General features: G+C 39.3%; 1 protein-coding gene across 3 annotated transcripts in view; it reads right to left on the bottom strand.

Annotated features, from left to right (window-relative positions):
- Window positions 1-10,374, bottom strand: part of LOC148650534 (protocadherin gamma-C5-like) — a 216,054-nt gene extending 205,680 nt beyond the window's left edge. Inside the window, exon 1 of one of the 3 annotated variants that reach the window (XM_088604452.1) lies at window positions 7,780-10,374. In XM_088604452.1, coding sequence (XP_088460578.1) covers window positions 7,780-10,185 — 2,406 coding nt within the window. In that variant the 5' untranslated portion in view covers window positions 10,186-10,374. Of the gene's footprint in view, window positions 1-460; window positions 3,022-4,077; window positions 6,514-7,779 lie in introns of those variants that run through there. The other 2 variants (XM_088604436.1, XM_088604454.1) reach the window with 2 other exon arrangements.
- Between the last annotated feature and the right edge of the window lie 5,067 nt (window positions 10,375-15,441).

The raw sequence follows: 15,441 nt of genomic DNA, 5'->3' as shown, positions 1-15,441 counted from the left end.
CTTAATGTTTCCCCAGCTTTACTAGAAGGGTTTCAATTGCTCACTGCTAGATAGCGTTTGGACAGCTTCTTCATTGTGTTCACAGCAGCATCACTCAAATGCAATAGAAAAATGACACTAACATGCCAGCATCAAGTGATGAATTTTCATGACACGCGCTGCACACACATCAGTACAAAGAAGCTATCTTGTCTCACACAGAACCTTCAAACACGCCTCAGAAAAGGCGGTAAAAATGATCATGTTATTGTGCACAGTTGTGTTCCAATTCCATCACGTAAAATACGATAGAAACATAGAACCACCAGGAAGAAAAAATAATAATTTCCCTGTTACTTCCAGAGGACTCTTAATTCCATCACAGAACAAAAAAAAAATATCTTTTCTCACTAGTACTTGACCACATCTGTTGAAAAATATAAAATGTAGCCTTAAAAAAAACATTAAAAGGGATAAATACCTGAGATGAATCTTCGACTTCTTTCCCAGTTTTTTCTTCCTGAGCTTTAGGTGTGGCCTTACTCAACTGGTCAGCCGGCAAAGTGTTCTCATTGTAGGACCTGATAAATCTGAAGTCGCTTGTGGCGGAACCGGTTGTTAAGAAAGCGTCGTAGTTGAAAGAATTGCGCAGAGTTCCAGAGCCCTCGATGTCTGCGTAGTTGGGTGGAAAACACACACCGGGAATTGTAACGGTATCATCGAACAAGATCTTGGGCTTTCCATCTCGGCAAAACCTGACTGCCAGAAGAATTGTAATGAACGCCAAAAAAAGGAAAGAAACTGCAGCTAATGCGATCACCAGATACATGGTGGTGTTTGAATTTTTGTCGGATTCTGTACTGGAGCCTTTCATTTCTGATGTATAATCCAAAATACTATCAGAAATAAGTAAATTCACAGCACACGTCGAAGACAGAGACGGTTTTCCATTGTCCTTCACCAAGACCACAAGGTTTTGCTTCATTTTATCAGAGTCAGAAATGTCCCGCTGTGTCCTGATTTCTCCATTGTGGAGACCAATAGTGAAAAGTCCCGGATCAGTCGACTTCACTATCTGATATGACAGCCACGCGTTTTGTCCAGAGTCGGCGTCCACGGCTATTACTTTGGAAACCAGAGTCCTGGCGTGAGCAAATCTGGGCACCATCTCGGTAACAAAAGTTTTCCCTGATTGAACAGGATACAAAATCTGGGGAGAATTATCATTCTGATCTGATATAAATATACTCACACTAACGTTGTTACTGAGCTGTGGAGAGCCGTTGTCTTTGGCTATAACTTGCAATTTGAAGTCTCTGAACTGCTCATAATCAAACGATCTGAGCGCATGTATCACCCCAGTGTCTCGATTAATAGATACAAACGAGAATATCGGCACTCCATTCAGCTCGCTAGGCAACAAGAAATACGAGACAGTACCGTTTTGTTTCCAGTCGCTGTCTTTTGCCATAACAGAACAAATTGAAGAACCAGGAGTGTTATTTTCACTAACAAAGGCGCTGTATGATCGCCGATCAAATTCCGGAGGATTGTCATTCACATCGGAAACTGTAATTTGTAGGTTTTGAGAAGCTGAAAGGGGGGGTGAACCCTCGTCAGTGACAACAATTGTGATATTGTATTCTGACACGACCTCTCGGTCGAGGTCTTCTTCCGTCACCAAGGAGTAGTAATCTTTCACTGAAGGCACTAATTTGAAAGGCACTTTTTGCTTAACCGAACACCGAACTCTGCCGTTCACCTCAGAGTCTTTGTCTTGGATGTTTATAATCGCAACCTCTGTACCCGGTGGAGAGTTTTCAGCAACAGGTGTGTTCAAAGATTTAATAAATATTAGGGGAGCATTATCGTTTACATCGCTAATTTCTAAAAGAACTTTACAGCGAGCTTCCTGACCAGCTCCATCTTTGGCTTTGATACGGATTTCATAAAAGGAAGATTCCTCAAAATCTAAAGGCCCCGTCACTTTAATTTCACCGCTAATCGGATCAATACCAAACAAAGTTTTGTCTTTGCCTGAAATATGGCTAATTTCATATGTTACTTCCCCATTTGCGCCCTCGTCTTCATCGTTCGCAGTTACTTGGACTACAACTGTATCCAAGGGAGCGTTTTCATCCAGACTGACTTTATAGACGGCCTGTGTAAACACGGGCGCATTGTCATTGGCGTCCAGCACGGTGACTTGGATAACTGCAGTACCAGATCGCTGTGGTGTGCCCCCATCGTATGCAGTCAGGATTAAGGAAAGCTCTGCCTGCTTTTCGCGGTCCAGTTCGTTTTCTAATACTATCTCACAGTATTTACCCCTGTCAGCGCTCGTGTGTACAGCCAACACAAAATGGTCATTTGCGGCCAGCGCGTAGCTGTTCACCGAATTGCTTCCTATGTCCGGGTCGTGGGCCTCATCAACTGAGAAGCGAGCTCCCCTGCCTGCAGTTTCCGTTATCTCCAGCTTTATAAAACCATTAGGAAATGCCGGTGAGTTGTCGTTAATATCCTGCACTTCCACCACAATCCGGTGTAATTCAAATGGATTCTCAAGGAATAAATCAAAGGTTAAAGCACAAGAGGTCCTTTGGCCACAGAGCTCTTCCCTGTCTATTCTGTCATTCACGATTAATTCACCAGTGTCCAGTTTGATCTCACAGTACCGTCTGCTATCCTGAAAATCTAACCGGACCCTACGAGATGACAGTTGTTTAATATCGAGCCCCAGATCATGCGTGAGTCTTCCAATCACGGATCCCCGCCTCATTTCCTCTGGAACAGAATAACTAACATCTCCTGTACATAGCTGAGCCATAACAATGAAGAAGAAACAGTGTACCTGCCATAAAACGGAGCTGCCTTTGTATCCCATCCCGTTTTCTAGAGATCTTGGAGAAAATCCCCGCAGTACCCCTTCTTTTCGCAACTGATTTAACTGCGCAGATTCCTTATATTTGGAAGAAGTACTCCAAAATACGCAGCGAAGAAAACAACGTACTGTTTAGGCGTCAGAAACTTGAGTAAGAGGAACAGCTACGGGTATATACTGTAGCTCTGCACAATAGCAGTGTAAGTGAATTTAAACCCCTAGTTGGTGAACAGCGACACATGGCGTTTTTATTAAGAAAATTAACAATATACTACTTGCATTGCTGCTGCACATTAAAGAATTTCAATGTCCATAAGTTATATACTGAAATGAACTATTGTACGCTTATGTCCTGTGTTATTGTTGTTTCAGTCACACAAACCCCGCAGTTACACACGATATTTCAGGCACTGCGTTATATCCGGTAAAATTCAAACTGCAAATTTAAGCTTGTGTTAACTGATATAGCTAGATAATTGATCTTCGGTTAAAACTGAAGCAAAATGAAGTGTATATACTGTATTATAGATTAGCGTTCCAGTTTTTTTCATAGTGTATAGGTAATCAAATTTTGTTTGGTTACATACATTTCTAATACACTATGTGCGTTTTCTAACTCCTTCAAGATACATGTCCTTTATTTTCTAAAGCCAAACTTTCACAATTGACATTGCATTCACTCGTTACACTTTCATTGTTTCTGGATTTTTGATTTTCCATTGTGTCCACAACACATACTTTTCCAAGAGAAAAAAAAAGTTAAAATATGCAACACTAACTCTGGCAGCTCTAAAACTACGATACATAAAAGTGTCTTATACTGTACGAACTCGATAACTTTCGCTAGTCGCCATGAGGTAGTTTACCACTCGTCAGAAAATTCATAAATAAAAATGTTACAGTACTAGTAATCGCCTGGCAAAAAAAAAAAAATGGGTTTACGATTCGTTATCTCACAAAACACAATACATTATTAAAAACTCACTACAAGCACAAGAATGTCAGGAAAAATGTATGTGCTGTTCATTGGTTTAGCCATTACATTCATCCATTTTCTGGAAGCTATATATGTCTGCCAATTGTCTAGGCAACACAGAGCCTGTGGAAATTAAATGCGCTATATGAATTTGTTTGGCGGTGAATGACAGGAAACTTCCGAAACGCAAAACTTCAATGTGAAATACCTAGACCCAGAATACACAAAAAAACATGATTACCTCACATGACTCCTTTGGTTCCTTTTCTGTAGCACCCTTCAGGTCTTTGGATGTTTCTGAGGTACTTCTATTTGTTGGGTCAAGTGGCAAAGTGTTCTCATTATATGATCTGACGAACTTGAAGTCGCTCGTGGCAGAGCCCGTTGTTAAGAAAGCGTCATAGTTGTAAGAATGACGCAGTGTTCCAGAACCCTCGACTTCCGCATAGTTGGGTGGGAAAAACGAACCGGGAATGGCGACTGCACTGTCCAGCAACATTCTAGGCTTCTCTCCCCGGCAAAACCTGACTGCCAGTATACTTATTATAAAAATAAGGAAAAAGAAAGAAACGACAGCCAACGCGATAACCAAATACGCGGTCATGTTCGAAACATTCTCGGATTCTAAATTGTGACCTTTCATTTCTGAAGTGTAATCCAATATATTATCAGAGATAAGTAAATTCACAGCACACGTCGAAGAAAGAGAAGGTTTTCCATTGTCCTTTACCAGTATCACGAGGTTTTGCTTCATGGCATCAGATTCGGAAATGTCCCGCTTTGTCCTGATCTCTCCATTGTGGAGACCAATAGTGAACAGTCCCGGATCAGTCGATTTCACTATCTGATATGAGAGCCACGCGTTTTGCCCAGAATCTGTATCAACAGCGATCACCTTGGAAACCAGCGATCCCGTGTGACAAGATCTGGGAACCATTTCAGTTGGAAAGGAGCTTCTTGACTGAGCGGGATACAATATCTGTGGTGAATTATCATTCTGATCCGTTATGAATACACTTAAAGTAACGTTGCTACTGAGCTGAGGAGAACCATTGTCTTTGGCAACAACGTACACTTGGAAGTCTCTGAACTCTTCATAATCAAACGATCGAACAGCGCGTATCACACCAGTGTCTCGGTTAATAGATAAAAACGCTGATACCTGCATCCCTTTAATTTCAATAGGCAACAAAAAATAGGAAACAGTGCCATTCTGCTTCCAGTCACTGTCTGTTGCAGACACAGAACAAACGGATGACCCAGCAGAATTGTTTTCTACCACATAGGCGCTGTACGACTGATGCTCAAACACTGGCGGATTGTCGTTTACATCGGAAATAGCCAACTGTATAATTGTTTGAGTCGACAGTTGTGGGAACCCTTCATCTTTAGCTGTAATTGTGATATTATATTCCCAGACTGTTTCGCGATCCAGTTCATTTTCTGTTACTAAAGAGTAGTAGTTTTTGACGGAGGGCACTAATTTGAACGGTACGAATAGCTCAATTGAACAATGGATCTTACCATTTGCTTCCGCGTCTCGGTCTTGAATGTTTATAATAGCCACCTCACTGCCCACTGGTGTGTTTTCAGGTATTGGGGTAGTCAGTGATTTAATAAATATAACAGGGGCATTGTCATTTATATCAGTGACTTGAATGATAAGTTTGCAATATGCTGACTGGCCAGCTCCATCCTTAGCTTGGATGCGAATTTCGAAGAGTGTTATGTCTTCAAAATCGACCGGCCCTGTTACCGTTATATCGCCGGTTGCGTGGTCAATAGTAAACAGACTTTTTGCTCTCGGGGGGATATGTCTAAATTCATATGTAACCTCCCCATAAATTCCTTCGTCTTTATCAACTGCACTGACTTTAACTACTGTCGTGCCTACAGGTGAATTTTCAGCCAGATCGGCTTTATAGACAGTCTCTGTAAAAACTGGAACGTTATCATTTGCATCCAGCACTGTGACTTGTATGACCGCGGTGCCCGATAGCTGTGGATTTCCCCCATCAAAAGCAGTAAGTACAAAAGATACCTCATGTTCCCTTTCTCTGTCTAACTCATATTCCAATATTAACTCCCCATATTTACCCCGCTCAGCACTAACATGGACAGCCAAACTGAAATATTCATTAGGTTCGAGCACGTAGCTTTGCAGTGAATTCACACCTATATCAGAGTCATGGGCATCTTCTATTGGGAAGCGAGCCCCTTTCGCCGTTAATTCGCTTATTTCTAATTTTATCAGATTCATGGGAAATTTAGGCGCATTGTCGTTGATGTCTAGAATTTCAACTGCAATGCGATGCAGTTCCAGTGGAATTTCGAGAACAAACTCGAAATGAATAGTGCAAGAAACACTTTGACCACATTGTTCTTCCCTGTCTATTCTTCCTGCAACAACCAAATCTCCGGTTTTCATATCAATGTCACAAAAGCGTCTACTCCCCTGCAAATCTAAGCGGGCTCTCCTAGCAGATAGCGTGTTTACACTGAGCCCGAAGTCATGTGTTAGACTTCCAATTACAGACCCGCTCTTCATTTCTTCTGGAATAGAATATCTAGCATCTCCGAAACACTGATGGAGTATCACGAGAAACAAAATGAAAGAACGTACTTGCCGTTTTAAAGAGAAATATTTCTGTCCCGTATCCATTTTCAACGGTTTAAAACCACATATACGAATGCAATCCCGCAGTTGTTCTGATAACTGAAATCCAAATACAATTGTCTCTGTATCCGATATTTGTAGTAACCAGACACCGACAGATCCTGCATAAAATTCGACAAACGACGGGGAGATAAGAGTGTAATGTGAAGCAGCATTTATGCTTACAATAGTGTAATAGTGGGAGGGCTGCTGTGCTCCCAGCTCCTTAGTTGGTAAATAGCGACACACTGAGATGTCAACGAAAACTACACAAGTCTTAAACCATATTAATATTTCAATGTGAATACTGTAAATACGATCTGACCGCTTACACCAAAACCGCTGAGTAAAGAAACATCCATACATGACTACAGTATTGAATTAGGTAACCATCAAACGATTCTCAGCAGGTGATGCAGTTACTCCTCTTGACTAGCTGAGAAATTATTGCAACAACTTCAGCAAATAGAGAAACAACTGATACGATTTAATCAAGGCGTCAAGGCCGTGTTTCTTTTTAATTGATGGAAAAAAGTATAGTGCTTACAAAAGCTCCAATTAATTTCAGCTATGCAATGTATCGATATAATACAAATATTACGAAACTATTTAACTGTTTAGTCTAATGTGCATGGAATTCACAAAAACATTTGCAAAGAACGCCACCATAATTCGCGTACCACTCCACTAATGCTTGGCTAAATGAGATAGAAGCGATTTGCTTAAAAGCTCTGGTCACTCTTCAGCCCAGCTGAGCTTCAGGACCATGGATAGTACCCAGAAAACTTTAAAGCAGGGTGGACGCAATGCCTGTTAGAGGCGTTCATACAGTATACTGTACGTACACGAATAATAAGAATGAGATCTTTATACGTCGTGGAAAGAACTTACAACCAGGGATCACAAGACATATTTGGATGTTCAATATTTCAGGAAATACGTGAAATAGCCGGTTAAATGTTTAGGTTAAATATTACGGATTAAGGAATCCCTTGTGCTTTTTTCACATACAGCTTCCACAAAATAAATCATACCTGCTGTGGTAGTTTTCATTGCACCCTTCTGATGTGTTTTTTTTTTTTTTTTACAAAATCCTGTCGGTATTAGTGAATGTGATGTACATTTTTAAAATAAAGATAGTTGCAATACAAAATAAAACACTGACCATACTGTAATCTACCCAGTCATACTAACAGATAAAACTATTTCAATACCATATTTAATCAATACAAGTAAATACAAAATCAAGTAATTGCTGCTTATTTTATGTACAGAAAGGAGTCTCACCTCACTGTTCGCGTCTTCTGGTTTACCAGGATTGTCATCTTGTCCCAGAGAAACATTTTCATTTTTTCTTAACGTACTTTCACGAGGCAATGTGTTTCCATTGAAAGATTTCACAAATTTGAAGTCGCTCGTGGCGGATCCTGTTGTTAAAAACGCGTCATAGTTGTAAGAATGACGCAGAGTTCCGGAGTCCTCGACCTCTGCGTAGTTAGGAGGGAAATACACACCGGGGACAGCGACTGCAGCATCGAACAACTTCCTGGGTTTTTCTCTTCTGCAAAATCTTATTGTCAGAATGAGAACAATGAAAGTGAGGAAAAAGAAAGAAACTGCAGCTAGCGAAATAATCAAATATGTTGTCAATTGTGTATTATTATTCTGTTGGGACATATCTTTCAGTTCTGGTACTTCCGCCAAATTATCAGAAATGAATAAATATACAGAACATGTTGTCGAATGAGAGGGTTGTCCATTGTCCTTCACCAGGATGACGAGGTTTTGCTTCGTTGCGTCAGAATCAGAAATATCTCGCTTTGCCCTGATTTCTCCATTGTGGAGACCAATAGTGAAAAGTCCCGGATCAGTCGATTTCACTATTTGATATGACAGCCACGCGTTTTGACCCGAATCTGCATCGACAGCGATCACCTTGGAAACCAGAGAGCCCGCGCGGGCTGCTTTGGGGACAACCTCAGTCATGAAAGAGCTCCCCGACTGAACAGGGTACAATATCTGAGGAGAATTATCGTTTTGATCCGTTATAAAAACACTCACAGTCACATTGCCGTTAAGCTGTGGAGAACCTCTGTCTTTAGCAATAACGTGTACTTTGAAGTCTCTGAACTGTTCATAGTCAAATGATCTGAGAGCGTGTATCACCCCGGTGTCTCGATTAATGGACAGAAACGTGGATATCGCCATTCCGTTGATGTCACCAGGCAGTAAAAAATAGATAACTGTGCCATTTTCTCTCCAGTCCGGGTCTCTCGCCACAACTGAAAGTATAGACGATCCTGGGATGTTATTTTCAGCCACATAGGCACTGTATGATTGTTGAATAAAGACTGGTGGATTATCATTGATATCCCCGACTATCAAATGCAAATCTTTACTAGCAGAGAGCGATGGAGTCCCTCCATCTGTCACAGTAATAGTTAGATTGTATTCAGAACATTCTTCGCGGTCCAAAACGTTTTTCGTAATTAAAGTGAAGTAGTTTCTGATTGACGACTTCAAAGTGAACGGAAGATTTTCAGGAATGGATGAACTGACTTTGCCGTTTTCGCCAGAATCGTGGTCTATGACACTTATGACAGCTACTTCAGTCCCTGGAGGTATGTTCTCTGGAATTGGGCTCCGTACAGAATTTACAGACATTGCAGGGGCATTGTCGTTCACATCTATAACCTGAACAAGAACTTTGCAAAGTCCGGTCTGGCCACCACCATCCTCTGCTTGGATTTCGATTTCATAGGAGCTGGCCTCCTCATAATCAATTTTTCCTTTTGTTGTAATTTCCCCGGTTTTTTTATCTATCTCAAATAAATGTCTGTTGTTCTCAGAAACATGGTTAAAATTATAACTGATTTCACCATTCGCGCCTTCGTCTTTATCTGAAGCCCTAACTTTTATCATAAAAGTGCCTTGAGGTGAATTTTCAGGAATGCTAACTTTGTAAAGTGTTTGCAAAAATAGAGGAGAATTATCATTGACATCGACAACTATAACATTAATTATCATAGTCCCTGTTCTGGATGGGTTACCTCCATCAATAGCCGTCAGTACTAAAGAATGCTCTTTCTCCTTTTCTCGATCAAGTGTGTTTCTTAAGACGATCTCCCCGTATTTCCCTCTTTCTGCACTCGTGTGAACATCCAGCCCAAATTCTTCACTGGCCCTGAGCACGTACTTTTGAACTGAATTAACTCCAACATCAAGATCCCGGGCACTAGCTATTTGAAAGCGACTTCCTTTTGGCGTTGCTTCGCTGATTTCAAGTTTAATCACATCCTTTGGAAAACTAGGAGCGTTGTCGTTAATATCTTGAATTTCCAGCACAATATTATGCAGCTCCAAAGGGTTTTCAAGGATAAATTCAAAATTGATAAGACAAGGGGACGTGTAGCCACAGAGCTTTTCTCTGTCTATTCTTTCAATAACAATAAAATCCCCCTTTTCTACATCGATTCCACAATAGCGTCTGTTGCCCTGATAAACAACACGGGCCCTGCGAGATCTCAATTGTTTTAAATCCAGGTTTAAATCATCCGTTAGGCTTCCAATGACGAAATTATTTTTTGTTTCCTCTGGAACTGAATAACGAAAATCTCCAGCTGAAACGTGCAAGAAAGCGAGAAAGAATAAAACATTTACCTTAAACTCGATTGTGTAGCGTTGTTTTCCCATGATCACTCGGCCGATGTGTTTGCTATCGGACAATTGAATACCAGTCGCATGAATCCGCCCTTTAAGATGCCGTCCCTTTGTGATCCGGTTGTATTATCCCGTTATATTTTCTAGCAGAGATGTGCAAAGAAATAAAGGCAGTATTTGGTAATCCGTTAAGTACAGTGGTGGGATATGCGCAGCCCGGTCCTGGTCTGCCTTACAGCACCGCTTCAATAGTAACAGTGCGTGTACTGTATTCTACTAACTAGGTGGTCAGTAGCGACACTCCAAGACAAAAATATACAGTTGCAATTCTGTACTTCAGAATGATCTAACCTTATTTGTGAAATACCACACCACAGTAGAATCTTCAACAACCACCTAATAATAATAATTTCTATATCTTTGTATTATCTTTGACACATACGTTATGAGCCTTTTAATTATCAAGGACATTTAAGTTTTTCAATGCACCGGCCTTAAGAATGACTTCTTCTTTTTTGCCATTATTATAGCATTTGTACGTTTACATTCGTGGAATATTCCATTAATTTTATCAACAACATATCTTCGTTCGAGAAACAACATAAATGACTTAATTTCTTCAGAAAGTCAAGTATATGAAATTACCAAATAAATCCGCAATCCCCTTATCATTCATGAAATACGGGTGAGTTTAAATACAGAGCATTTTTTATTTTATTTCCCTCAAAGGATAAGCAAGCACCAACGGACTCCGAAGCGCCCTCCACGCTAGGAGTGGTTTGTGAGTTACACAGACCCGGACGAGACGGATTCCCTGTTTTATCTATCTCCTGTAGTACAGAAGAGGAGCTGTTCTGCGGAGAGGAGCACTTTAATCCCTTGCTTCAGTTAGTTTCTTGTGTTATACAGCGGCACACAGAGTATCAGACATGAACTGCAAAGAGAATGAGAAAGTACGCTCTCATACACTACATTCGGACTTAAAATCATTCTATCCACCACGTTCAGCTCTTTAGCAAGATGCTGATGTGAGACGACATGCTTCCGTTTGATGTAATAATAATAAGGTCTAGTAAATCAGCTATATCGCTAACTTCAGATAATGACAAATAAGTTATTTGAGGTATATGACTGTTAGCTTTATTTTAACGATACTCGTTAAAGGACACAATCTTTGGGAACAAGCCTAACACACATCTCGTTGCTCAAGGAATCATGACACTCGGTGATATTTTAAAGAGCTGGTCTTAACGCAAACAGTAGAAAGACGGCTTTCTAAAAATAAGTTTTACCCTTTTTCTTTGCTTTCAAAACTTTTTTTTTCAAAGGCTGTATTTTAACTAAAGATGTCGGTTAACCACATGCATATTTAAACGAAGGTTAACGAACCGCGATTTTGCTCCAATCTCGTGTTAATGTCACTTCCTTGTGTGAAATTCATCTCAATGTAACATACATATTACAGTACGAGCCCAGTTCCAGCTTCAGCACTTGGTGTGGACAGCGCCAATTCGCCCTCTTTCTCCTCGGAAATTCGAAACGCTTTTATCGGCTAAATTAAAACAGGAGCCAGATTCCGTTTAAAGAATAAAAAACCCAGAAAAAACATACTTTGTTGGTTGTTGGGAAACATATACCGAATCTTTCTAAAGTATATTTAAAACACCAATTATCCAGGATTAAAAACGAAACGTGACGAACATTTCGGAGATACACCATAAGAAGCATAAAAGCATAAGATTTGTTGATAAAGATGCTAGCAAACGTGTATTTTAACTGTATAAATTATGCATATTTACAGTTCATACTGTATGTCGAAATTAACGTCTATACTAAACATAACTGTCTAGCTATTTCTATACTAAAATATGTAAGGAAGAAATAAATAAGGCAAACAGGATGTTTGAATACAGTATACAGCTAAATGCACGCAACTCAGGTCAAGCAACATCATGCTAAAATGTGCTACAGTATGTACTGAGAAGACCTCGTTCAAAATATTGTTTACAACTGTTCACCACATTATAAAAATACTTTTTTTACACTTGAAAATCAGTCAAGAGAAAAGAGACCAGAGACATTCCCGGGTTAAGGGAATGTTCTACTCTGAGGTGTGGAACCTTTTCAGTCTTAGATATAATCATAAGGGAACCTGATCTCTGCTTCCAAATATTAAAAATCCTCAAAAGCCCTGACAGAGTCAGACTGGTTGATTTTTTTCCCCAAAGGAATAAACAGTAAACCTCAAAGGACACAACAGGACACTCTGTGGAATTACAGTGAAAACCAAGAACAGAAGCTGCTTCTTCATGCAAAGGGTTGTGGGATGCTCATGCTGCAGCTCCTTTCAAGAAACAGCTGGTGAGAGCCTTGGATCGATTAGCTTCTACTAAATGAGATAGATGGGCCAAATGGCCTGCTTTCATCTGTAACATGTTCTTATGTTCTTCTAAAGTCAGATTAAATTATGCAAAATATAGTATACTGGCATATAGAATAAACTACTGTAGTATGATAGGGGATAGTAGTTCAAAAACTTGACTTAAACACACCTGAAGAAACCAAAAGAATTAACACCAACTAACTCATGTGTGTATTACTTCTTACAAATTATTGGAAGTATGCTACCACTAACATCGGAGTTAACAAAAATGTGCATGCAACATACTGCACATGCAATTATGTCACATACACATACAAGTGTTTGAGACCAAAAGCCTTATTAAAAACTGAACAACCGGAGAGATTACTGTTCTAGATGCACTGCAGATTATTTGTCGACGTATAATATAGATATTGGTTTTATTATATTACTTTAAAAAAAGTTTAATATATTTTTTAATATATCAGTGATTTCGTTTATTTAACTGATTGATTATTCAACTGGATTAGAGACATGCTGGATTTCATTACTGCTGAGACAGCTGCGTCTAATCGCAAGTCAATTATATGAGTGCGTAATAGTTTTCAAGGTTCTGGCTAATGGTTTGTTAATGGAAGTATCTTGAAAAGGTAAATTGAGAAAAACCCAGCCTTATAATAATTGTTCTTAAAAAGAATATGAACAGTAAAAAAAAAAAACTTTTGCTCAAATATTGTTTTTTTTTAATCTACTATTACCTACAACTGCATTCAAGCTCACTGAAAGCAATAAATCAGTTCCTGACGAATCCCATTGTTCAGTATGTAGATTCTGCACCCTGTTTTCTCGTTGGATTTTATACTGTGTGTACAGTATGTGCGTATACAGTGCATGAGTGTGTTTGAAGATATCGAACCTAACACTTGACTTAGATTTTTTTTTGTGCCTCGAAATCAACCCATAGACTTCAGTGATAATTGATAACGCAATAAGGACGCAGTCTTGTCTTGGAACATATCGATAAGTTTTCTTTAATTATGGAAAAAGGGATGAATGCTCATAATTACCTTACGGGGAAAGAGGAGGTCTATGCCGCTGTTACTTTGAGGGCTTCATTTTAATAATCACTTTTTAATTCATTCGACTCATTATTGTAACAACAGCATTCTGCGTCAGTTTTTACAAGTAGACTAACCGAATGATTAGTGAGCGAGTTGCATATTTACCAGATTTTCCCTATAGTTCCACTGTTTACCTGTAAACCAGCGACAAACTGGCCGTTTTGAAAGGAAACATTGCGCATTGATTTTACTATCAACAACGTGCTCAGAACCTCATCACTAAACGCTCTCTGCGCTTGTCATCTTTGTGCCGCGCCTATTTTGAGTCTAGGCATAACAAATCAATCGCCATTCCAGGGAGAACAGAAGGTAAAAACACGAAGTGCATTTTGGAATTTGGAGTTCAGAAAGACTAAACCTGAGATACTTATTTTGAATTATTCTACAAACGAGCAGAACTTCTTGTTATTTTTCCCTATACATGCAATGTTTTCTATGATTAAATCCAGTACTCTCCATTTTGCTTATCAGCTGAATGCAAATAAATATTAATTACACCATCAGTAACTTTGGTACTGACTACGGTTCAAAACAGAAGTTAAGAGAAATGATTCCACCTCTGGCAATACCTGTTCATTTTAGTTGTTATAAGTATTGATTTTTCTTGTTACTTAGTTCATTCTTGTCTGCGGACTGCAGACATGGCTCCTGTGTTTTTCAGATAATGGTAATGTTTGCCCAAGTGACAGGATGAGCACCTATAGCTCAGGTATTACTGGTTTGAACTTTCCAAGTGTGGGGGAAATCGATAAGCTTGACCTTTCCCTGGTTCACTTGTCTTGCTATGAGACAGTGGATCCTGGGACCTGTTGGATACTGTGAGCTCACAGTGATGTCAGTGAGAGACTGAATACTCCCCCGATTGCTACTAAGCCTTATGAACTAATTTTGCAGCTCACCAATTTCAAACAAGCGGTAACTGACAGCCTGTCATGTCATAGGAGTGTGTTCACAGGATTTCCTCCTTCTGAAGCAGGAATTGTACAAATCCCAAGGCTGATAAACAATTTGCAGTACAAAATTTAAAATATGGAATTGTCCTTAAACAGAAAAAAATGCTTCATTAGATGCACTTTATGTTTCATGGATTCAGTAATGTCAGTACCTGAAGAATGCCCCTCATCAGTCAACTATCTGTTCTCAGGATTATTAAAATTATCCAAAACAATTTTAATTTTCCTATCTTTTAAAAAGAATACTAGCTCTCCTGAAGACGTTTCCCTTTAAAAGCTGAAATCATACTTTTATTTAGCATTTTTCAGTTCACCAGTAGCAGTTGCATGACAACTTTATTTGATGTCATAGATGAAAACAAGGACTTCTGAAAGACCATCATCCTCTGAAAATAATTTCTTTCTGTAACAGGAAAACAAATGCTATAGTGTGTTTGTGTTCACAAAAATCTATACCCTGGTAAAGATATTTGCTGCAAGTGAAAGCAACTTCACGGTCTCAACTATGTTGATCTTTTTTCTCATGATAACTTGATGGTATGAACACACCATGTACAGTAAAAGTTTTCAAATCCTTGAAGAGGTTTGACATTGTTTCTATAAATTCTGCAGTCATGACTCTTTAAAGCGAGCAATTTTTGCAATGAATATTTGTTATATATACAATCTACTCCACACATTCCAAGAAAAAAAAACGAAGAAAGAAGTAAATAGATAATTAATATGAAAGAAAAATGGAAAAGTCATGATTGTATATGTATTGAAACCACTAGCTGTAGCAAACCAAAGTTAATTTAGGCACAGCAAATTATCATAAAGAGCCACAAAATTAGTAGAGTGGTCTCTGTGTGCA

Source organism: Lepisosteus platostomus, chromosome 13, assembly GCF_059453375.1.
Source record: "Lepisosteus platostomus isolate fLepPlt1 chromosome 13, fLepPlt1.hap1, whole genome shotgun sequence".
Lineage (NCBI taxonomy): Eukaryota > Metazoa > Chordata > Actinopteri > Semionotiformes > Lepisosteidae > Lepisosteus > Lepisosteus platostomus.
The sequence above is the reverse complement of the archived record's forward strand: the minus strand, read 5'-3'. Positions and strand labels throughout refer to the sequence as shown.